General features: G+C 45.8%; 1 protein-coding gene across 2 annotated transcripts in view; it reads left to right on the top strand.

The window, feature by feature from the left end:
- LOC134339351 (adhesion G protein-coupled receptor E2-like) overlaps positions 1-24930 on the top strand; it is a 71604-nt gene extending 46674 nt beyond the window's left edge. The window contains exons 5-16 of one of the 2 annotated variants that reach the window (XM_063035778.1): positions 1577-1644; positions 6899-7049; positions 9112-9216; positions 10818-10993; positions 11689-11853; positions 13677-13880; positions 15513-15733; positions 16351-16417; positions 17212-17291; positions 18373-18541; positions 19376-19468; positions 22866-24930. In XM_063035778.1, the coding sequence (XP_062891848.1) occupies positions 1577-1644; positions 6899-7049; positions 9112-9216; positions 10818-10993; positions 11689-11853; positions 13677-13880; positions 15513-15733; positions 16351-16417; positions 17212-17291; positions 18373-18541; positions 19376-19468; positions 22866-22916 (1550 nt within the window). In that variant the 3' untranslated portion in view covers positions 22917-24930. Of the gene's footprint in view, positions 1-1576; positions 1645-6874; positions 7050-9111; positions 9217-10817; positions 10994-11688; positions 11854-13676; positions 13881-15512; positions 15734-16350; positions 16418-17211; positions 17292-18372; positions 18542-19375; positions 19469-22865 lie in introns of both variants that reach the window. The other variant, XM_063035777.1, reaches the window with a different exon arrangement.
- Positions 24931-26263: the final 1333 nt, after the last annotated feature.

Genomic DNA, 26263 nt, shown 5'->3' with positions numbered 1-26263 from the left:
TTGGAACAAACAGACCTCAAGATCAAATGGCCAAAGGCTGGGATAATGAGTAAGGGAGACATTCCCAATCTGCCTGGTTCCTCATCCCTATTGACTGGGTCAAAGTCTGGGTTTATTCCAGCCCTTCACAGTGGCAGCTTAGGACACAATTCATTTCACATTCTGAGTCAGGACTCGATCTCCCAACAACGAGTTCCTCCAGGACCTTAGACTGGAACAGAATATTCCTCAGCACAAAATACTCTGCAGATGCTGGGGTTAAAGCAACACTCAGAACACGCTAGAGGAACTCGGCAGGTCGGGCAGCATCCGTGGAAACGATCGGTCGACGTTTCGGGCTGGAACCCTTCGTCAGGACTGTAGGGGGAAGGGGCAGAGGCCCTATAAAGAAGGTGGGGGGAGGGTGGGAAGGAGAAGGCTGGTCAGTTCCAGGCGAAAAACCAGTAAGGTGAAAGGTAAAGGGGTGGGGGAGGGGAAGCAGGGAGGTGATAGGCAGGAAAGGTGAAGAAAGAATACGGGAAAACACAATGGGTAGTAGGTGCTCGACAAAATGGTCCCCCAATCTGCATCGGATCTCACCGATGTAGAGGAGGCCGCACCGGGAGCACCGGGAGCTCCGGATGACTCCAACAGACTCACAAGTGAAGTGTTGCCTCACTTGGAAGTACTGTTTGGGGCCCTGAATGGTGGCAAGAGAGGAGGTGTAGGGACAGATGTAGCACTTGCGCTTACAGGGATAAGTGCCAGGTGGGAGATCCGTGGGGAGGGACGTTTGGACCAGGGAGTCGCGGAGGGACCGATCCCTGCGGAAGGCGGAGAGAGGTGGAGAGGGAAAGATGTGCTTAGTGGTGGGGTCCTGTTGAAGGTGGCGGAAGTTGCGGAGGATAATGTGTTGGATATTCCTGTTCCTCGGATGCCCACTACCTGTCTCCAACTTTCCACCAACGGGAACTCTGGAGTGCTTCCTAGTGAGGACCTATCCAGAGTCCTCACTTCAATGCCAAGCTCCACCCACACTCAGCTCCACCCACACCAATCTCCACCAACACTAATTACCTCCCACACCAATCCTCATCCACACCAATCCCCTCCCACCCAAATGCCCTCCCACACCAACCCCACCTACACCAATCCCCAGCCACACCAATCCTCACCCACACCAATCCCCTCCCAGACCAATTTCCACCCACACTAATCCTCACTGACACCTGCCCAACTGTGGGCGTTGATTGCAGTTCAGGTACCTCCCCACATAGAGGGGAACTGCATCGGCTTCCAGGACACAGCTTCCCTGCGGTCTACCTTTTTTTCTCTCATTCTAAATGTCGTACACTGTGACCAGAGTTTATTGACATGCCTATCAGCTGCCCCATGATTAACATGTACCAACTGTGCCCAATGCTGTTAACGGAAGAACAGAGATGGATCAGTCCCAGGAAATTCATTACAAAAAGTCCAGTCTTCACTAAGGAAACCTGTGACAATGTGTGGTTGAGAACATCACTACTGGTGGAATGTATTGTGGAAATTGCTGGAGCACAACCTGTAACACTAACCGATGACTTACTCATCACAGATTGTGAACAATCCTGCTTTATGAACCGGACAAGAAGTGATAAAAATTCCACAGAATCTGACCAAGTGGTAAGTGTCTCAGGCAAATAAACAAAGAATTTGCATTTTATAGTCCCTAAAATAATTTCCAGATGCTTGAATGCTTTGAAGGTTTTGGAACTGTAGTCACAGCAGTCACAGTTAAAGTTTGTACTTAGCAAGATCCCACAAATACCAGTAGGGTGTACCAGCTAATACACATCTGGACAATGCAGTGTCTGTCTGGAGACACTGTAGACTGTCAATACTAAAATCTAGAGCAAATCACAACTTACTGGAGAAACACAACGGTTTGAGCAGCATCTGAGGGTGAGAGGAATTGTCAATGTCAAGACCCTGCATCAGGGCTGAGAGTGGAGAGGGGAGATGTCTGGTGTTAAGAGGGGAGGGTGAAGGATGTAACTGTGGCCAGTAGGAGATGGGTGGTCTGAGGAGAGGCAGATGGAATCAGGTGGGAGGAGGAGAGGATGAAGGAGAATACAGAGGCTGGGATGTCATTGTTTGTCTCTACAGCATCCAACCTCATTGCCACACCTCGACCTAAAACATTGATTGTTTATTTCCCTCCAAAGATGCTGCCTGACCTGTTGAGTTCTTCCAGCATTTTGTGAGTGTTGCTCTAGATTACCAGCATCTGCATAATCTCTTGTGTTTAGAAAAACGTCCCCTTTGCCCCAGCAACTCCTCCCTCTCTACATTAATCCCATTTACTTGGACAGTTTCTATCCAAGCTCCTGTCTAAGTGCCTTCTAAACATAAATATAGTCTATTTGCCTCCAGTACCTCTACTGACATTTCATTCCACATATTCACTACCTACCAAGTGAAACATTTACCCCTCAGGTCCACATTAAATGTCTCCCCTGTCATTCTAAATCTGTGCCTCTGGTTCTAAGACCTCCCTGGGAAAACGGTCCTGTATATCTATGCCTATCATAACTTTATAAATCTCAACAAAGTCACCCCTCAGCCCTCTACATTCCAGTGAGATCAAACCCAGCCTCTTCAACCTCTCACAACCTCCATCTCAGGCCACATATCTTCTAAACTTTGTCTATTGTTACCACATCCCTCCTGTACTCTGGTGACCAGACTGAACACAATGTTTCAAGTGAAGTCTAACCAATGCTCTGTACATTTATAACGTGATGTCCCAAACTGTTACCACTATTTTATTATTTCCTGTCAGTCATGTTAGGTACAAACACTCCTGTGCCGAGCGTCACGTTATGGATATACAATCAATCTATGTATATAAGTTGATTTTTATTAATGTTCTGTTCTTTGTCTTATTGCATTTTTTTTAGAACCATAGAAACTACAGCACAGAAACAGGCCTTTTGGCCCTACTTGGCTGTGCCGAACCATTTTCTGCCTAATCCCACTGACCTGCCCACGGACCATATCCCTCCATACACCTCTCATCCATGTATCTGTCCAATTTGTTCTTAAATGTTAAAAAAGAACCCGCATTTACCACCTCGTCTGGCAGCTCATTCCATACTCCCACCACTCTCTGTGTGAAGAAGCCCCCACTAATGTTCCCTTTAAACTTTTCCCCCCTCACCCTTAACCCATGTCCTCTGGTTTTTTTCTCCCCTTGTCTCAGTGGAAAAAGCCTGCTTGCATTCACTCTATCAATACCCATCATAATTTTATATACCTCTATCAAATCTCCCCTCATTCTTCTACGCTCCAGGGAATAAAGTCCTAAACTATTCAACCTTTCGCTGTAACTGAGTTTCTTAAGTCCCGGCAACATCCTTGTAAACCTTCTCTGCACTCTTTCAACCTTATTTATATCCTTCCTGTAATTTGGTGACCAAAACCGAACACAATACTCCAGATTCGGCCTCACCAATGCCTTATACAACCTCATCATAACATTCCAGCTCTTATACTCAATACTTTGATTAATAAAGGCCAATGTACTAAAAGCTCTCTTTACGACCCTATCTACCTGTGACGCCACTTTTAGGGAATTTTGTATCTGTATTCCCAGATCCCTCTGTTCTACTGCACTCCTCAGTGCCTTACCATTAACCCTGTATGTTCTACCTTGGTTTGTCCTTCCAACATGCGATACCTCACACTTGTCTGTATTAAACTCCATCTGCCATTTTTCAGCCCATTTTTCCAGCTGGTCCAAGTCTCTCTGCAGGCTCTGAAAACCTTCCTCACTGTCTACTACACCTCCAATCTTTGTATCATCAGCAAATTTGCTGATCCAATTTACCACATTATCATCCAGATCATTGATATAGATGACAAATAACAATGGACCCAGCACTGATCCCTGTGGCACACCACTAGTCACAGGCCTCCACTCGGAGAAGGAATTCTCTACTACCACTCTTTGGCTTCTTCCATTGAGCCAATGTCTAATCCAATTTACCACCTCTCCATGTATACCTAGCGACTGAATTTTCCTAACTAACCTCCCATGCTGGACCTTGTCAAAGGCCTTACCGAAGTCCATGTAGACAATATCCACTGCCTTCCCTTCATCCACTTTCCTGGTAACCTCCTCGAAAAACTCCAATAGATTGGTCAAACATGACCTACCACGCACAAAACCATGTTGACTCTCCCTAATAAGTCCCTGTCTATCCAAATGCTTGTAGATTCTGTCTCTTAGTACTCCCTCCAATAACTTACCTACTACCGACGTTAAACTTACTGGCCTATAATTTCCCGGATTACTTTTCGATCCTTTTTTAAACAACGGAACAACATGAGCCATTCTCCAATCCTCTGGCACCTCACCTGTAGACAGCGACATTTTAAATATTTCTGCCAGAGCCCCTGCAATTTCAACACTAGTCTCCTTCAAGGTCCGAGGGAACATCCTGTCAGGTTCCGGGGATTTATCCACTTTAATTTTCCTCAAGACAGCAAGGACCTCCTCCTTTTCGATCTGTACAGTTTCCATGATCTCACTACTTGTTTCCCTTAATTCCATAGACTTCATGCCAGTTTCCTTAGTAAATACAGATGCAAAAAAACCTATTTAAGATCTCCCCCATTTCCTTTAGTTCTGCACATAGCCGACCACTCTGATCTTCAAGAGGACCAATTTTATCCCTTACAATCCTTTTGCTCTTAATATACCTGTAAAAGCTCTTTGGATGATCCTTCACTTTGACTGCCAAGGCAACCTCATGTCTTCTTTTAGCCCTCCTGATTTCTTTCTTAAGCATTTTCTTGCACTTCTTATACTCCTCAAGCACCTTATTTACTCCCTGCTTCCTATACATATCATACAACTCCGTCTTCTTCTTTATCAGAGTTGCAATATCCCTTGAGAACCAAGGTTCCTTATTCCTATTCACTTTGCCTTTAATCCTGACAGGAACATACAAATTCTGCGCTCTCAAAATTTCTCCTTTGAAGGTTTTCCACCTACCGATCACATCCTTGCCAGAGAACAACCTGTCCCAATCCACGCTTTCTAGGTCCTTTCTCATTTCTTCAAATTTGGCCTTCTTCCAGTTAAGAACCTCAACCCTAGGACCAGATCTATCCTTGTCCATGATCAAGTTGAAACTAATGGTGTTATGATCACTGGAACCAAAGTGCTCCCCTACACAGACTTCTGTCATTTGTCCTAACTCGTTTCCTAACAGGAGATCCAATATTGCATCCCTTCTAGTTGGTCCCTCTATATATTGATTTAGAAAACTTTCCTGAACACATTTTACAAACTCTAAACCATCTAGTATGGGAGACCCAATCAATATATGGAAAATTAAAATCCCCTACCACCACAACTTTATGTTTCCTGCAGTTGCCTGCTATCTCTCTGCAGATTTGCTCTTCCAATTCTCGTTGACTATTGGGTGGTCTGTAATACAATCCCTCTAATGTGGCCATACCTTTCCTGTTTCTCAGCTCCACCCACAAGGACTCAGTAGACAAGCTCTCTAATCTGTCCTGCCTGAGCACTGCTGTAATATTTTCCCTAACAAGCAGTGCCACTCCCCCACCTTTCATTCCCCTGCCTCGATCACATCTGAAACATCGGAACGCTGGAATATTAAGCTGCCAGTCCTGCCCCTCCTGTAGCCAAGTTTCACTAATTGCTATAACGTCATAATTCCACGCGTTAATCCATGCCCTCAACTCATCCGCCTTCCCCGCAATACTCCTAGCATTGAAATATATACACCTCAGGAGATTCTTACCACCACTCACAACCTTTCTATTAGTGGATTTGCTTGAACTTTTAACATCATTTATTTTCACCCCAGCCACACTGTCAGCTCTGGCACTCTGGTTTTTCCCCCTGCAAATCTAGTTTAAAGCCCCCCCAATAGCATTAACAAACCTCCCTGAAAGGATATTGGTCCCCCTGTAGTTCAAGTGTAACCTGTCTCTCTTGTACAGGTCCCACCTGCCCCAGAAGAGGTCACAATGATCCTGAACCCTTCCCCCTACACCAGTTCCTCAGCCACTTGTTCATCCTCCAGAGCATCCTATTCCTACCCTCACTGGCATGTAGCACAGGTACCAATCCTGAGATTATCACCCTCGAGGTCCTGCTTTTCAACTTCCTACCAAGTTCTCTATACTCAGTCACTTTGTGCTGCATCAGGTTCAGAGTCACAACTATTTTGTTCTCCTTTACACTTGTATACTAGAAATGACATTAAACAACCTTGAATCTTGAATCTTAACTCACCACTACCCACTAGTGTTGTAGGAGATCTATTCCAAATCCACTCTGGGCTTTATGAGATTTTGATTGGAACAATACCTCCAGTTTAATGACAAGTGCATCTTAAAAAATTCCTTTCCTTTTTAAAGATTTTTTAAGAATTCAATGTTTTGAATTAGAAAGATTGAATAAGGAACAATTATGAAACATTCACAAAGGACCATTTGAAAAGTTGTAAGGCAGAGTTCATGGGCACACAGTTTATGCACGGTGTGACCCCACAGTCTAAGATGTGAAAATGATTAGACAATCTGCTTTGCTGATTTTGGGCTTGGGCAGGAATCCAGGAAGAGTCACACTTCAAAACTACTTCAGTCATTTTGGGCATTGTGTGGTTGTGTGAGAAACTGCTTCCCGGGGAACTATTGATGTGTTGGTTTGGGAAATCCAAACCTGGGAGTATTGATAAAAAAGCTCAGTCACCACATTTGTAATAGTCCATAAAGACAACCAACTCAGTGCATCTGATATTTTATTGAGTGATAGATGCCAGTGTAGTCAGGAAGTTTAAAACAACCACCTGTTTCCTCAATCTGGTTACAGTGTATTAGTGCGTGTGAAATACAGACTCTCTACCTGAGGGTGTCCACAGTCGGAAGTCGACCGGCCCAGCTCAGGAACGTATTCCAGCTGCTGGACAAGACGGAAAGCATGATGATGTCTTTGGTTGAAGCTCCATCAAATCAACATGAAGAGCATCAGTCAATGGAAGCATTTGGTAAAGTGTTAATGAATCACAAATCCCACTGTCTGTACAAGTGACATGAGCCTGAACTCCTTCACCAGGCTCAGACAACCTCACTGGCTAGTGATCCCACTTGGCTCCACTGGGCTCTGTGACTGGATGGACAGGAATCTCACTCACTGTGTGTTTTCTTCTCCAGAAGGTATCAGTAACCCAAAACACTCGCAATAACAGCCACACGCACAAAATGCTGGAGGAACTCAGCAGGTCAGGCAGCATCTATGGAGAGGAATAAACAGCATTTAGGGCTGAGACACTTCATAAGGACTGGAAATGAAGGGGGCAGAAGCCAGAATAAGAAAGTGGGGGGAGGGGAAGGCAGATGATAGGTGAGACCAGGTGAGGAAGAAGATGGGTGACTGGGGTGGGGGATGAAGTGAGAAGCTGGGAGATAATTGCTGGAAGAGGTGAAGGTCTGAAGAAGAAAGAATCTGATAGAAGAGGATAGATGAAGGGAAGGAGGGGGAGAACCAGAGACAAAAGAAAGACAGGTGAGGAAAAGAGAAGAGTAAACAAACAGGGAGCCAGAATGTGAAATGGAAAAAGAAAGAAGGAAAAGGATGGAGAAATAACCAGAAGTTAGTGAAATTGATGTTTGTACCTTCAGGTTGGAGGCTACCCAGACAGAATATGAGGTGACTTCATCAACCTGAGAGTGGCTTCAGCATGACAGATAGTGGTATCTCCCATAAACTAGTGAGTCCAGTCTCCAACCACAGTCAAATTATATCTGTCTCTGTAAGATGGACAGAAGACTGAACAGAGATGTAAAGGGATGTCTTGTTTCACACTTCACACCAATTTGAAGTAAACACATTACTTTCAATATTCATGACCTGTATCAGTGATTGAGCAGAAGGGACCAACAGTAAGTCCCAAGCTGGCTGAAGGTGTGGAACTGAGTGAGGATATGAATGTGAAGGTGGATCTTCCTGTACCCTCTCTCTCCTAATCTCCAGTGAATACAAGGCTGGTGTGTCTGATCCTTCCTCAGAAATCAACCACCCCATCCAGCTACTGTATAATCAGTACATATACACTGACATTGTACTAATGCCCTTCCTCAAGGAAGGAGACCCTGTCAAGTTCAAGTTCAAGTTTAATTGTCATTCAATTACACACATGTATACAGCTAAACGAAACAGTGGTTTTAGGAGCGCAGATGCAAAGCACAGCACAGAGAGTCACATGTAGCACATATAATTACAATAGCACATAATACACAAAAATAATATTAGCACAGTTCCTGAATATTGATGGTGCAAGGGGTGTTATCCTGCAGCCATGTTTCTGCAAGTACAAACACATGGCAATTCCTCATCTCATGGTGGGTCGGCCACAGATGAAGGCAATCCTGCTTGTCTCCCACAGAGCAAACACTGGAGACCAACACCGATGGGAGAGCCAACCCGCAGGGGCCAGCCCCCAACTTGGCACAGATTCCAACTCATTTGCTGCTGTCTTCTCCCTCACCGTCTCTAGCGCCTCCTCCCCTGGGTAACTGTAACGGCATGAGGGACAACCTCAGGCCATGCAGCTCCCCCACCAATGAACCAGACTTGCAGTATTTTGTATTTCCAATATCCAACATGGTCTTGCAATCAGAAGAAGAATGTTTAAGACACACATTTGCACTGTTGACCCGACCAAGGCATAACCCCTCAGCTCGACGATCTGAGGGTTGGTCATCACCCAGAAACATCACTCTGTTCCTGTCACCTGATCTGGTGAAATCCCTGTTTTATCTCAGACTTGCAGCATTTACAGACTTTCTGTCCCATTTCCTTCTCTCCATTACTGTGAGCCGGGAAGTTGTGTCCCCGAGACTGTGTGACCCTCTGTGACTCTAGGCTCACAGGGACACACTCTGAGCTAAAACTGTTGGTGGTCACAGTGTGACATCTGATGCCGTGGCAGGAACTCTGATGTAAGTGGCAACTTGAAGAAAGAGAGAAGAACTTTATTAACTAAGCAGTTAATAAACGTTAACTTTATTATTCTGCAGTATTAACTGTACCAAATCTTCATTTTGTAGAAATTGGAATAAAGCGACAAGCAAATGCCTCTGACCCATTGATGATATCGGTACTGGGACACACCGTTGATATTGACCCAGCCATTCTGAAGGAAGTGACCCCTGGTAAAGTGTGACACTAACAGTTTCAGTGGGTGACTTGTAGATTATCAGGGGGCTCTTCTGGTAGTGAAGATAAACTCATTTAGATAGAAATTTATGCTGGACTCTGTGTAATTTATGAAGGGTTTTGTGGAAATACCCTGGCCCCAGACTAGTGGGCAGAAGGCTCTGGAATCTCTCAGCAAAAGGGTTCCTCCCCTGGTTCTGCCCTACAAGCTTTCCCATTACATGTAGGAGGCCAGGCAGCATACAGCCCCCCTAGTTCACCCAGTGTACAGATCTCTGATTGACCAGTGTACGGACCTCTGATTGACCAGTGTGGGGACCTCTGATTGACCAGTGTGGGGATCTCTGATTGACCAGTGTGGGGATCTCTGATTGACCAGTGTGGGGACTTCTGATTGACCAGTGTACGGACCTCTGATTGACCAGTGTGGGGACCTCTGATTGACCAGTGTACGGACCTCTGATTGACCAGTGTGGGGACTTCTGATTGACCAGTGTACGGACCTCTGATTGACCAGTGTACGGACCTCTGATTGACCAGTGTGGGGATCTCTGATTGACCAGTGTGGGGACTTCTGATTGACCAGTGTACGGACCTCTGATTGACCAGTGTGGGGACCTCTGATTGACCAGTGTACGGACCTCTGATTGACCAGTGTGGGGACTTCTGATTGACCAGTGTACGGACCTCTGATTGACCAGTGTACGGACCTCTGATTGACCAGTGTGGGGACCTCTGAATAAACAGTGTGGGGACCTCTGATTGACCAGTGTACGGACCTCTGATTGACCAGTGTGGGGAACTCTGATTAACCAGTGTACGGACCTCTGATTGACCAGTGTGGGGAACACTGATTCATCACTGCCGGCTGCTCAAGTAAATGGAGACAAAAGCTGGTGATATTCCCTGCCACTCCCCATCCCCAAATTCCAAACTAAATCTTGCTCCCTTTCATTTCCATTGACCATGATGAACCTCTCCCAGTTTCAGCCAGAAGCCAGCTGCACCCACTATGGTTGGCTGATGGACCCCCTTCAAAGGTCATGGGTGGTCAGAAGAGCCTGGGATCTCAGCCCAAAGCAGTTAAACTCCTGCACTAAAACCCAGAGACCTGGATGGGACCTGGAGACTGGGGTTCAAATCCCACCCTGGCACTTTGGGAATTAAACAGTTCAGGAATATAAAGGAGAAATACAAGGACAAGTAGCAAGTATGTGGTGGTCAGCATGAGCTCGATGGGCTGAAGAGACTGTCTGTGGTACGTGACTCTGTGAATGAAGATGACCACAAAACTACTAAATTGTGTCTCAGGGGGTGGGAAGGGATTGATATCTGCTCTATCCCATTCCATCCTTTCTGTGTGTGACTCCAGCCGCACAGGACTGGTGTTCAGGTGCATCTGGGGCAGTGCAGGAAGTGTGAGATCTGCTGTCCCACTTTGTGGGAGTGAAGGGACTAAACAGAACTTGGTGAGGTGAGGTCTGGGCTAACATCTCTCTCTCTGTCTCTCTCTGTCTCTCTCTCTCCCCCACTCTCTCCTCCTCCCTCTCTCCCCTCCTCTCTCCCCCCTCTCTCATTTCTCCCCACCCCCCTCTAGGAAGGGTGCCTACTGCTGGTCTGATTGTCCACAAGGACCTGAATGCATTTCTGGACAACAACAATGGGACTGGTCCTGGATCGAAGCTGAGCTCCATGGTGGTAACCATGGTGATTGGCAACAGGAAGAACAGTTCCCTCATCCAGCCCCTGATCTTCACCTTCCCCCACAATGAGGTGAGTGCATCTCACTCCAGTCCTTCTCCTGCTTCATCCCCTGCAGCAGGCAGCAGCAAGCAGGGACAGAAAGCTTACTCCAGCAGGGAGTAGTCTAGTGAGAGCTCGTCCAAATGACGTGGACTGGTTCAGGCAGCTCAGAGTGGCTTCTCCTCAAAGGATCCAGTGTGATGAGGCTGGGTTCCTGTCAGGGAGTGGGTGAGATCGGCATTCCCTGCACACACACTCTGGACACCCAATCCCACTGGCAACGCTACCTGCCAAAGAGAGCCACACTAAGGATGATAGGATGAACTCCTGACCTCCCAACACAAGCAAAATGCTGGAGGAACTCAGCAGGTGAGGCAGCATCTGTGGAGCAAAATGAACAATTAACTCAGTGCCCCAATGAACGGTCTCAGCCCAAAATATTGACTGCTCATTTCCCTCCACAGATGCTGCCTCTCAATCTGAGTACCAAATTGCAGGCTCCTTTCTCTGGACCACCTCCCTATCCGTTTGAGGAAGCTCCTAGGAATTCACCTGACAGAACCCTTGGAATCCAAGGGAAATGGGAAATGAGAGCGTGCTCACTTGGGACACAATATCAGCAGAACTTAGTGAGATTTTTTACTCAGGATAAAAACACCACCAAGTCCTCACGGGATACCAAATAATGGAAATCATTGTTAATGGGTTTTCTTCACTCCCTACAGGAAAACAAGGATGATTTTATAATAACCTGTGTCTACTGGGATCCCACTTCATCATCAGAAAACTTCTGGTCTCCTGAGGGCTGTGAGCTGGTGGAATACAACAGCACACATACCATCTGCAAAGCCCATCATCTATCTAGCTTTGCCGTGCTAATGGCTCTAAAGGTAGGAATGTGGGACCTCAGCCAGCAAAGCTGGTCAGTGGAGGCACAAGCAGGAAGCATTGGTGATGGTCAGGCAGGGAACGTCAGTGTCGGTCCGTGGAGGTACAGGTAGTGAGTGTCGGTGATGGTCACGGAGTTACAGGCAGCAACTTTGGTGATGGTCAGTGGAGGTACAAACAGCGAGCATTGATGGATGCTCAGCGACTGTGGAGTGAGAGCAGAGAGGGGAAAGAGTGTGAGTGAGAAAACAAAACAGAAATGGTCAAATAATGGTTCATTGTTTTCTTGACAATTGCAGGCATGTCTCCCATCCCAACCTTAGGTCAGTCAGGTCACTCAATAGTGTATCATCTGTAGGATTGGAATACAATCAGTTTATTATACAAAAATATCCCACGAAGACCAGTGTGAGGATGATCAAATCCCCGATAGCCAGTTGTCCTGTGCCTGAGGGAGAACTCACCTGGTCCAAATAGATAAAGATTCAGTCAGATATTCACGAGTTGTTGGGAAGTGAAGTTTAATGTCCATGAATTCCTTTTGGATGGGTTCATTCCATAGACAATTTGAACCAGATTCCGAAATCTGTTTCACCTGATACCATCAAAGGCTACAGCAATGTGGCTGTTAGGGGTTAGTCACCAGACTGAGAAGCAAGTTCTTCCTTCAAGGAGAATGAATCGGGGATTGTTTATATCAGATGTTCCAGTCCTGCTCCTTTGAGTGAATTCCAGGACTTTTGGACTTAGAACATAGAACATAGAACAGCATGTGGGCCCGTCGGCCCACAATATTGTACCTACCTTTTTTTTACCAAATCTAAGATCAATATAACTCCTCCCTCCCACATAGACTCCAATTTTCTTTCATCCATGTGCCTGTCTTAGAATTTTCTTTATATATTTTTAATGTATCTACCTCTACCACCATCCCTGAAGTGCGTTCCACACACCCACACCTCTCTGTGTAAAAAACCTACTCTGACGTTCATAGTCATAGTCATACTTTATTGATCCCGAGGGAAATTTGGTTTCGTTACAGTTGCACCAACCAAGAACAGAATATAAATATAGCAATATAAAACAATAAATAATTAAATAATAATATGTAAATTATGCCAGGAAATAAGTCCAGGACCAGCCTATTGGTTCAGGGTGTCTGACCCTCCAGGGGAGGAGTTGTAAAATTTGATGGCCACAGGCAGGAATGACTTCCTATGATGCTCTGTATTGCATCTCGGTGGCACGCAATTTGGACAGCATCCTCTTTTCAGACACCACCATCAGAGAGTCCCGCTGTACTTCCCTCCAGTCACCTTAAGCCCTCTCTTATTTGTCATTTCCACTCTAGGAATAAGCCTCTGGCTATCCAGTTGATCTATGCCACTTAGTATTTTGTACACCTCTATCACCGTCCTTAACCTCTGGCTCACTCATCCTATCCTCATAGGCCATGCTCTTTAATCCAGGCAGCATCCTGGAAAATTCTTCCTTACACCCTTTCTAAAGCTTCCACGTCCTTCTTATAATAAGGCAACCAGAACTGAACATAATATTCCATAATAACTGGGGTTTTATAAAGGTGCAACACTACCTCGTGGCTCTTGAAATCAATCTCCCAACTAATGAAGGCCAACACACCATATGCCTTCTTAAAGGCAACTTCAAGGTCGTAAAAAGATATGAAGAAGGTAGAAACAGCCAAGACCCTCTTAGTTGATATGCTTTAAGCATTTTCCTATCAGTACTTGTGTTGTCAGGCAAAACATCTGAATGTGATTGTTAAATGACCCAGTGTCACTGTTGGCCCTGTTTGTCCCTACAGGATCTTCCTGAGGTTTTCGAGGTGGAACTGATCACGTACATCGGGTTAAGCAGCTCACTACTGTGTCTGTTTCTGGCAATCATTACATTTTATACCTGCCAACCCCTGAAGGACACACGGTGCACCATCCACCGGCACCTCTGCCTCTCCTTGTTCATGGCTGACTTCATCTTCCTTGTGGGAATTTCACAAACAAGCAACAAGGTAAGGAGGTTTATCCAATACCTCAGCACCCTAAAGGCACCCAGTATAATGAGTGAAATTCCAGGAAATTATCCCCAGCTATAACACACAAAGTGTTATAGTGATGGCTTTGGGATCACCTCTACTTCTAAAGTATGTCCCATGATGACACTACTACCATACTCTCCAATGCCTCATTGTCACTCTGAGATCTCCAGAAGCAGCATGTGTGTCCATCGCTCAAAGGGCAAGTTTTCACACAGAGAGTGCTGGGTGCACACGTACATACACACAGCCACACACACACACACACACCCACACACACACACAGCCACACACAGCCACACACACACACACACACACACACAGCCACACACAGCCACACACAGCCACACACACACACACACACACACACACACAGCCACACACACACACACACACAGCCACACACACAGCCACACACAGCCACACACACACACACACACACACACACACAGCCACACACACACACACACACACACACACACACACACACACACACACACACACACACACACACACAGCCACACACACACACACACACACACACCCCCACACACACACACACACAGCCACACACACACACACACACACACAGCCACACACAGCCACACACACACACACACACACACACACACACAGACACACAGCCACACACACACACACACACACACACAGCCACACACACACACACACAGCCACACACAGCCACACACACACACACAGCCACACACACACACACACACACCCACACACACCCACACACACCCACACACACAGCCACACACACACACACACACACACACACACACACACAGCCACACACAGCCACCCACACACACACACACACAAACACACAGCCACACACAGCCACACACACACACACACACACAGCCACACACAGCCACACACACACACACACACACCCACACACACACACACACACACACACACACACACACACACACACACACACACACACACACACACAGACACACACAGCCACACTCATAAAAAGTGCTATTTTTTACCAAGCCACCCTTTTATTCTTAATATCCCTATGGATCAGATGGGCTGAAGGGTCTATTTTTGTGCTTTAGAAATCTATGACTCTACAACTCTGACTCGAACACATTGTCTGCATCTGGTCAGAGTATCCTGAGGCCTGGTCATTCTGTGTGGTCCCCAATCATCCTTGGAGTGACAAAAGCAGCTGCATCTCCACAACATCCAGAGCCATCAGCTGCCAGGTGTCAGGCTCAGCCACAATCATGGCCGGTTCCCAACTAAAGTCCAGTGCCAGACCAAGAGAGAGATGTTGTGTCATATTGACTGCTTTCCACTGGGAGAGTTCATGAAAGTTCCATCTATCCCCAGACAGAACAAGTTCAACACCAATGGAGTTGTCCCCATCCATGAGCACCAATACGTCAGACTTATGAAACTACAGTTTGTGGTCCCTCTTGTGTGTAGTTTGACTGATACGTTCTTACAGTAGGGTAATAACTATGTTTTGCTGGCTGTGTGGGGTTTTGGGACGCCCTGAATTGTGAAGGGCATGGTACTGGTATGAAGCTGCAGATCACTGGTGCACTGACGGTAACTCTTCTCCAGACCGTGTGTGGACTTGTTGCTGTAGTGCTCCACTACCTCTTCTTGGCCGTATTTGTCTGGATGCTCTTGGAAGGTGTTCAGCTCTACCTGCTGGTGGAAGTAGTCTTTCAGACCAAGATTCCCCTGGCGAGATACATCCACTGGGCCGGCTATGGACTTCCATTTATGATCGTGGCCATTTCTGCAGCGGTCAACCGCAGAGGATACGGCACCCCAACAGCGTGAGTTTGTTCTACTAACTCTTGCGAACAGCCTCTGGTTCTGTCATTACTGCTGTCGCTGCCTCGCCATCACATAACCTACCAGGAGGTTACGTGACTGTGGGCCTGTACCCAGTGGAGTTTAGAAAAATGTCGGGGGGGGGGGCGTGATCTCATTGAAATCTTGAAAGGCCGAGATAGAGTGAACGAGAAGTGTTTCGTATAGAGAGCACAGCTTCAGAACGGAAGGACATCCAGACAGTTGTGGAGGCCAAGTCATTGGGTATATTTAAGGCGGGTTCTTAATTAGTAAGGGTGTTAAAGATTATGGGGAAAATGGGTCGAGAGGGAAAAAAGTTCAGCCGTGATTGAACAGTGGAGCGGACTTGATGGACCGATTAGCCTAATTCTGCTCCTACGTCATGTGGTCTTATAGTTACATGGTTCATCACCTGCCTCATGGGAAGTTGGCTCCTCATTGCCTGGATGTTGTCCATGTGGAAGTCTGGACCTGTCCAGTGTCCCACTGACCAACCCAGTCTTAGCCAGGACACACTCAAGGAGGGGACGACAGAGGTTGTGATGGAAGTGGGGGACAAGGTGCCAGATGTAATAACCTTCTGAATCTTCAATTCCAGGTGCTGGCTCTCACCAAAGCATTACTTCACCTGTAGCTTCTTTGTGCCCGCCATCTTTATCTGCATCGTAAGTTTGATCAGAGCTTGCGACTCCTGGTCCCCTCAGCCGCAGGGTACCTGGTGATCCTTGACGAGGGTGGGAGTGGGTTAGCTGGATGGAGGTGGGGGGGCAAATGGGAGGAGGGAGTAAGAGGGACAGGAATTAGTGAAGATGAAATGTTCACTTAACAGGACGGGCGGGAGGGAAGATGTTGAGAGAGAGCAAGTGAAGGGGGGTGGAGGGTAGTGAGTGAGAGAGGGAGGGTGATGTGTGGAGGGAGATGGAGAGTGGGATGGGAGGGAGGGAGATCGGTGGGAGGTGAAGGAGATGGGGGGCTGGTAGGTGGGGAGGGAGTGTGGTTGGCAGACGGGTTTTGACTGGGGAGGGAGAGTGGTTGGTAGGAGGTGGGTGGTGGGTGGTGAGGGAGATGGAGGTTGGTGGGAGGCAGGGGTGGTGAGTGGGGAGGGAGGTGGGGCTGCATTGACCAGTAGCTGGAGTAGGACATGGGGGGGGGCAGGGTATTACACCCCCTCACTGACCACCCACACAGTACTGATAGGCCACACTGACACAGAAGGACAGGACAGGATGTGGAATGAACAGGATCTCAGCAACTGAAAAACCAACTCCACCACCATTCAGTGGCAGAGGAGGTGACAATACCAAGGCAGTGGGGTGGGTCACCCCTCCCAGTGAAGACCAGTAGTGGTCTGTGGTCTGGTGGGTGGGTCACCCCACAGAGTCAGATTGCAACCGAGGGTGATTTAAGCCACTGCTTTGGAGTATCTCAGATTATAATTTAGTTTTCACTTTAATTGCAGGTTAACTTTTACATCCTTTTCAAAACGTTGATGAAGTTATCACACGTGTTCGCTGACCAGAAGGATCTGAACAAGAACAGGTGAGTTATTTGGAATCTATCCAGCTGATTTCGCCCCCTTCCACTTGGTTTTCCACAGACTGAAACTTCCAGGGTCTTCCCAAGCCTACAGCCATACATCTACGCATCAATGGGAACAGAGAACAGGATGATTGGGATCTAGCTGTGAAGTGCTCCCAGTGACAATCCCCATTGTAACAGAGGCTTGGTCTGCAGGGTTGGCCGTTACCAATCCTTCAGGTCTATGCTGTATCCATCACTATCTGTGTGTGCAGTTCAGATTCATCTGTGCGAGGAACATCTGTACTGTCAGATAAGCCAGCCTGGTCCTCCTGACCTCTCAGCTGAAGATAATACTGAGCTGGAGAGGAGCAGGGACACTCTCCCTGGCCTTTATTTACCCCCTGCTCCTGTATCGCCACAGAAACAAGCATTATATCTGTTATCCATGCTCTGTATAAACACATCTCCTCACTGCGTGTGTGTGTGTGTGTGTGTGTGTGTGTGTGTGTGTGTGCGCGCGCGTGTGTGTGTCTGTGTGTGTGCACGCGCACACACGCTCACATGCAAGACTTAGTGTGGGGGAGTGATTGAGCGCGCGCGTGTGTGTGCACGCATGCATGAGTGTGAGGGTGTAACTATGAACATAAGTGTGAGTGAATGTAAGTGTGCAAGCATGGGTGAGTGTGCAAAAATGACTATGTGACTGTTTGTGTGTGTGACTGGGTGAGCATCCAGATGTGTCTACATATGTAAGGTGATCTGTTGCCAACATTGAGATGACCATCTTCTTTGATGCCTCTTAATCATGGCCTTCCCTTGTGTACCTCCAAGTGTGAGGGTTCAGAGGAGAGCACGCCACTCGCACTGAAGTCTCATGCGGGTCAGTGATGCGATGGTGGGCAGGTGTGAATCATGCCAGCTTACAAATAGCTGAAGTAAGCCCCACCCCACAGCTCCAGAGGTCAGCCAGAATCCTGGAACAACTGCCTGGTTGACAATCGCGGTGTAACTTGAGCATTCACCAGTCCATCAATGCTTCACTTTGGATTAACTTCATTACAGATGGGAAATAATTCGATAAATCCCTATTCATTCACAGAGTGTTTACGCTGACTGCAGTTGGTCAGCTGGTGATCCTGGGCTGTACCTGGATATCTGGAGGGTTTTTCATCCAGAATGCAACTGTTCCAATGATGTACATCTTCACCATCTTAAACAGTTTCCAGGGGATGTTCATCTACATCATGCACTGCCTGATGCGCAAGAAGGTTTGGTCTTAATTTCTTCATTTAACTCTCACATTGTTGTATTCAAACCGTGAGGAATCTTCAGTGACTGGCTCCTCTCCTGAGGTGCAGAATTGTCTCAAAAGGAGGTTGTCATTGGAAGATTGCTCCTGATTCTTCCACCAGGTCCCTCAGATCCACCTACTGAACTGATCTTTCTGGGCTAGGTCCACTCTTCCCCAACAACCCTGCATCCCCCAAGATTTCACATATCCCTCTTCTCTTGAGGCCATGGTAACCATGGAACTGTAGGCACATGGCTATCATCAGTAGATTTTCTGAGGAATCCAGGTCGAAGGGCTTGACCATAAGGCCATAAGACATAGGTGCAGAATTAGGTCAGTCGGCCTATCAAGTCTATTCTGCTACTCAATCATGGCTAATCATGGCAGCACTGGCTTGTCTCCCCTCAGTCTCTGACACTCCAGGGAGAACAACCCAACTTTGTATGAGCTTACCCTCCTCAAGCTCCTTTGTCACCTCCTCAGAAATCTTGATCAAGTCTGTGAGGCCTGTCAAATGATTGAAATATCCCTATAATTACCAAGCTGATAATTTACAAAATCTACTGCCTTTTTGACAGTTGGATTCAAAGTCTATGCCACTCAGACTATAGACTGTGTGTTTGCAGTACCCACACAGGGTTCTTCCCAGGGCTTGATAGGCCTGACGAAGGGTCTCGGCCTGAAACGTCGACTACATCTCTTCCTAGAGATGCTGCCTGGCCTGCTGCGTTCACCAGCAACTTTTATGTGTGTTGCTTGATAGCCAAATTTTGTTTAAACTGTAAACATTGTTTGTCTTTGACTTTCACAGGTGAGGGACTTCTATCAGAGTAAATTCAAAAAGTGCTTCAGTAGGCCGTTTGTATGGTCTCCAGTCTCCACCACCTCCTCCAGTTCAAATCAGGTAAAAAGTTCTAAACTCCTCGCAATATCCCTGCAATGCCAGTCCATGTACAACACCGGTATACGTTCCTTACAATCCAACGGATTTGTCCAACCCTTTCATGTAGGTCAGCCAGTAACAGGATGGAATTAAACACCTCGCTTGGCAGTGAGATAGCAGCCTCTCTGAAAATAAGTCTTTCATTACAATCACACACTGCCCACAAGGTTGCTTGTTGCCTTATTCCTCAGTCAGACTTCACGTGAAACCAGTCACCATGGCTCACGGGCTGTGTACAATATAAACTCAACAGTGAGGAACCAGTGCAGTGAAGAACTTAGAACATTATAGCTCAGTACAGACACTTCAGCCCATGACGTTGGACTAAGGGTGGTTGAACAAGTTATGTTCTTTGTAAGCTGAAGTGCCTACTTTTGGCTCAGGAAGAAAATCATGACCAAGGCCAACATCCATCCCACAGTAACCCTCCTACATTAAAGTTCAAAGTGAACTTATTGATAGTACGTACACCACCATATTCTAGATTGGGTGTTGACTTAAACAGACTTGATGAGGAGTTTAAGGTAAAGGAACACTTTAGGGGATCAGTGATCATAATATGATAGAATTCACCTTGCAGTGTGAGAGAGAGAAGATAACGTCAGATGTATCAGCAATAGAGTGGAGTAAAGGAAATTACACAGACATGAGAGCAGAGCTATTCTAAAGAGGTATTCTAAAGGGAGGATGATACAAATGTGGCTGACAAGGGAAGTAAAAAAAGCATAAAAGCAAAAGAGAGGGCATATAAATAGCAAATATTAATGGGAAGTTTGAGGATTGGGAAGCTTTTACAAACCAACAGAAAGCATCAAAAAAGCCATATAAGGAGAGAAAAGATAAAATATGAAGGTAGGATAGCCAATCATATAAAACAGGATACAAAAAGTTTTTTTCAGATATATAAAAAGTTTTGAAAAAGGAGATGGAAGTGTATATCAGACTGCTGGAAAATGACACTGGACAAGAGGTAATGAGAGACAAAAAACTGGTGGGTGAATTTAATAAGCATTTTTGTGTCACTCTTCACTGTGGAAGACATTAGCAGTAGGCCACAAATTCGAGAGTATCAGGGATGCAGAAATGAGTGAAGTTGTTATTACTAGGCAGAAGATACTTGGGAAGCATGAAGTTCAAATGGTAAATAAGTCACCTAGACTAGATGAATTACACTCTAGGTTTTTGAAAGTGCTAGCTATAGAGATTGTGAAGACATTAGTGAGGATCTTTCAAAAATCACTAGATTCTGAAATGGTTCCGGCCCAGGGACTGGAAAATGTCACTCCACTCTTTAAGAAGGGAGACAAGCAGAAAGGAAATTATAGGCCAGTTAGCCTAACTTCAGTGGATGGGAAAATGTTGTAGTCCATTATTCTGGATGAGGTGTCAGGGTACCTGGAAGCAGATGATATAAAGAAGGCCTAAGTCAGCATGGTTTCCTTAAAGAGAAATCGTGCCTGAGAAGTCTGTTGGAACTCTTTGAAGAAATAACAGACAGGATTGACAAAGGATAGTGGACGTTGTTTACTTGGATTATCAAGATAAGTGCCCCTGGTATTACAGAAAAGATACCAGCATGCGTAGAAGGTTGGCTGAGTGGCAGGAAGCAAAGAGGTGAATAAAGGAGGCCTTTTCTGGTTAGCTGCCAGGGACTAGTGGTGTTCTGCAGGGGTTGATATTGGGACCACATTTTTTCACATTATACATAATTTCAATGATTTGAATGACAACTACAGAGGCAGAGAATTGGGTATATTTAAACTGGAAGTGGTGATTGAAGTTATCTGCGCTGGTTCAGGAGCCTGATGGTTGTAGACTAATAACTATATCTGAAACTGGTGGTGGTACCTAAGCCTTCTGTACCCCTGCCCTATGCAAGTAGTGAGAGGAGGCCATCGCCTGGATTATGCTTTCATGTGGCGGTGCTCCATGTAAATGTGCTCTGTGGTGGGGAGGGCTTTGACTGTGATGGACTGGGCTGTGTCCACCACTATGTGTAGGATTTTCCATTGCTGGACATGGATGTTTCCATACCAGGCCATGATACAACCAGTTGGGATTCTCTCCACTGTGCATTGATAGAAGTTCCTCAGGAGCTAACAATTCTCTTTTAATCTGCACTGTCACAACTGTATGCTTAGTGACTGCGTCTACTCTGGGTGGGTTACACTAACACAGCAAATCCATGGGATATGTGACTTCCCCTGCCATCCAGCCATGCACTATCTTCTGAGTGAAGAAGCTCCCCCTCCAATTCCCTTAAATATTTCACTTCTCACCCTTAACCTATGACCTCTGGTTCTAGTCTCACCAAAACCTCAGTGGAAAAAGTCTGCTTGCATTAACCCTTTCTATACCCCTCATAATTTTCTATACCTCGATCTAATCTCCCGTCTTCCCCTGTGTTCTAGGTAATAAAGCCCTAATGCATTCAGCCTTGCCCTATGACTCAGGTCCTCAAGTCTCAGCAGTATCCTTGTAAATTTTCTCTTGCACTTTTTTCAATCTTATTCGTATCTTTCCTGTAGATAGAGGACCAGAGTTGCACATGGTGCTCCAAATTTGGTCTCACCAACATCTTATAAAACTTCAACATAACATCCCAACTATTGTACTCAATGCACTGATTTATGAAGACCAATGTGCCAAAAACTTTCTTTATGACCTTGTCGACATGTGAGGAAACTTCCGAAGAATTATGGATCTGTATTCCCAGATCCTTTAGTTCTATCACACACCTCAGTGCTCAACCGCTCACCGTGTAAGGGTTAATCTCCTGAGTATCACTTCAATAACTGTCTATCACTCCCCCTCCCACTTCTCTTTATTTCCATTCCCCAATCTGGCTCCCCTCTTACCTTTTTCATTTTCTTACCTGCCTATCACCTCCCTCTGGTCCACTCTCCTCTCCTATCTGATTCCTCCTTTTCCAGCCTTTTACCTTTTCCCCTATACCCACCCAGCTTCTCACTTCATCTCCTCTCCCTACCCATCCATCTACCCCCTTCACCTGGTCTCATCCATCACCTTCTAACTTACAATCCTTCCCTCCCCACCTCCTTCTTATTCTAGTTTCTTACCCCGTCATTTCCAGTTCTGATGAAGGGTCTCAGCCCGGAACATCAACCCTTTATTCATTTCCATGAATCCTTCCTGACCTGCTGAGTTCCTCCAGCATTTTGTGTGTTTTATCCCAACACCTTGGTAGGGTCAACAATAATAAACCAACAATTTGAAGTAGCTGCTGAAGACAGCTTTTACTGTATCAACAATTAGTGTAATCCAACTGTGACTATTAGTTTGGAAAAAGTTGAGTGACTCTCTGTCTCTAATGAAGTGCTTGTTTCCTTTTCCTCAGGTGCGAAGAAGTGTCCAGGAGACAGAATTAACTTCAGGAGCCATACAATGAGCAGTGAAGGATACCTCAGCAGGTGTGAGGAAAACCAGCCGCCAACTGCTCTCTCATCCTCACTGTGCTCTGATTTCCTGCTTCTGGGTTTCCTGACTCGTGACTGCTCAAGTCGAACAGGGTTGTTTCATGCTGTTGCTACATAGCACCTCTAAGTTTCAGACATGGGCAACTCCCAGGAAGAACTAAGATCTGTCCCCTCAAAGTGAATTCACCCCAAGTGACCCAGCTAGCAGTTATCGCTCACACCATGCCAAGTTATTCACCTGCTGTTTGTGAGAGTTTGCTGTGTATAGGTTCTTGCCACATATTCAGCACTGCAGTATTGACCAGACTTCAGACGTATGTCACCAGACACATTTCCCAATGCTCAGGCCCATGAAGGAAATTACAGTGTGCATCATTTTGCTCTGAACATGGTTGGGTAGAACTGGAGGTTCGTTCTGAGCTCAGAGAGGAAACACGATGCTCTCCAAGTGCAGGAGTTTGGTGTTGCTGCTGCCCTACAGTTTCACATCTGCTGCATCTGGGAGAAGTTCATATGTCTGGGATTGTGCAACTAACCAGGAGATCCAATTCCTCAAGATTCTACTAATATACTCCCTGCTTTAGAGGGTTTTGAAACGTTCCACTGAGTTCAGGAGTCTGGTTGGTGCTGTCACTTCTCATAAATACCCAGCTAGTTCAACAGCGTCCAGTGGAGAAGAAATCCTGACATCCATCACCCATCTGGTGGATATGTGGGCCATGGTATCTGGAGAAGGCAGCACACTACTGCTTCCTCAGGGTAACCACAGGCCAACTATAGTGTACACCCCCAGAATTAATAAACTCATTCATCACACTCATTGCTTAAGCTGTCGATTTGTGACCACGCAGCCTTGAATACAGGCCCTGGTCAAGAGGACATCAGAATAGGAATGGAAGAGGACCATTCAGCCCTTCCCTGCTATCCTTTGAGATCACTGCTGATCTGAGCACCATTTCCCTACCCTACTCCCTGTCCTTGATTCCAATAATATCCAGAAATCTATTGATCTGAACTTGCACTCCACAGCTCGTAGGGTAGAGTCCCAAAGGTCCACCACCATCTTCTCCATCTCTCAGTCTTTACTAGCCTACCTGCTCTCCCATGGAGGTACCCTCCCTGCCACCACCTTGTCCAACGCTTAATGGATTTGGTAAGTTTCAATGAGATCTCCCCCCGTTCTTCCAAACTAAGGAACAAAGTCCAGTCTTCTCGATCATACAGCAAGCCCAGCTTCCCTGGAACCATTCCGCCTTACATTCAATGTACTGCCTCTACTCCAGCTACATCCTTTACTAAGGCAGGGCATCAGGTCTGTAGCCAGTGGCCATGGTACAGTCTTCATCGAGCCCTGAAGCACAGGGAACCTTCAATCTCTGAAACCTCCTTGACCATGGATATCTTCATTTTGTAGCTTAATCTCTTCTATTCCACTCTAACAAAGATGCCTGTCCAGAGGCCATTTAACTGCAGAGGACACCAGAGATGGAGGCCAATCCTCCCTTCATCTGGTGCTGGTCCATAAATGACATAACAGGAGATCCAATCATATTTTCCAGTGGGTTGGCCTGAAATAACTCAGCACTGGTCAAACTTGTACGATTGAAATCCTTTCCTTCAGAGTAAATCCATATTTAATAACAAGTGCTCAGATGAGATGTAATTATGAATTCAATTCTAATTATTTGTAAGCAGATTAAAGATGTATACTTAATGAGTGATGCAAAGAGAACAGACACAATAAAAGAAGTAGGGTCTACCACTTAGCATGGAGAAACAGATATGAGTCAGACTTCAAAACAGAATAAGTCAGTAATACAGAGAAATAAAAATTATATTTTGTCAGTAAAGGATAATGGAACTAGGACTAAAAAAACTGAAATGATCTGGTACAAGTAGAATAAGAGTAAATGTTACTATTGAGGTATATTTATGTGGTTGAAGATTCTGTTATAATTTGAAATATTGATAATTTTAAAAATGCTTGCAGAGTTAAATAAATATTTCTATATAAATGTCTGTTAATTATTGCATTACACTGCAAGATGGGGTCAAAGGCAACCATACAACTATTATTGCTTTACTTCTTTATTATTTTCTGCACTGGGATATCACCGCTGTATAAAAAGTAACATCTACCTATTGGGGTTATCCTAGTTCATTCACATGGACTGGGCTGTTTCCTCTTGCATTGCTCCCCCTGTTTCTGAACAGAACTGCCACTCTGCTGATGTGTTTCAACTACCCAGAGCACAAGCATTTATAGAGTCATCGAGCACTACAGCACAGAAACAAGTCCTTCAGCCCATCTCATCCATGCCAAACTATTATTTTGCCTAGTCCCATTGTTCTGCACCCAGACCATGGCCATCCATACCCTACCCTCCATGCAAATTTCTTTTAAATGTTGAAATCGAACCAACATCCACCTCTTTTGCTGACAGATTGTTCCATACTCTAACACCCCACGGACTGAAGAGGTTCCCCCTCATGCACCCCTTAAACATTTCACCTTTACTCTTAACCCATGACCTCTCGTTCTAGTCTCACTTAACCTCTGTGGAAAAAGCTTGATTGCGTTTACCCTCTCTATACCCCTCATAATTTTGTACACCTCTATCAAATCTCCTTTCATTCTTGCATGCTCTGGGCAATAAAGTCCTAACATTCTCAACCTTTCCCTTTAACTCAGGCCCTCAAATCCTGGCAGCATCCTTGTAAATTTTTCTCTGAGCTCTTTCAAACTCTTTCCTGTAGATAGATGACCAGAACTGCACACAATAATCCAAATTTGGCCTCACCCAAATCTTATAGAACTTCAACATAGCATCCCAACTTCTGTACTCAATACTTTGACTTATGAGGGCCAAAGTGCCAAAAGCTTGCTTTACAACCCTATCTACCTGTGTCATCCCCTTCAAGGAACTATGGATCTGTATTACCACATCCCTCTGTTATACCGCACTCCACAATGCAAGCCCTACCTTAGATTGTCCTCGTAAGTTGACGCCCTTGTTTCCATCTCTCTTTCTTTAAAAGACCCTCTTTAACAAATCCTCACATCTCCTATGTGCCTCTGCTAGATTTTGTTCGCTGTGTTGTGACTGCAGGGAACTGAGGTTTCACTGGGTGCTACAGCAATACAAGCACTCCCTGTTTAGACAGTGGCTCTGAGCTGGAGAAAATGAACAGCGCCTCCTTCCCTGAAATATACAATCCCAGCTTCATGGACCAATGTCTGAGTGATCCGATCTACTGAGGGCACAGAAGATGAGGAACAGGAAGAGCGTGAATTGTCTTCTAGGCAAGGAATGTGAAG

Source organism: Mobula hypostoma, chromosome 29, assembly GCF_963921235.1.
Source record: "Mobula hypostoma chromosome 29, sMobHyp1.1, whole genome shotgun sequence".
In the NCBI taxonomy this organism is placed as follows: domain Eukaryota; kingdom Metazoa; phylum Chordata; class Chondrichthyes; order Myliobatiformes; family Myliobatidae; genus Mobula; species Mobula hypostoma.
This window is presented reverse-complemented; position numbering and strand designations above follow the sequence as displayed.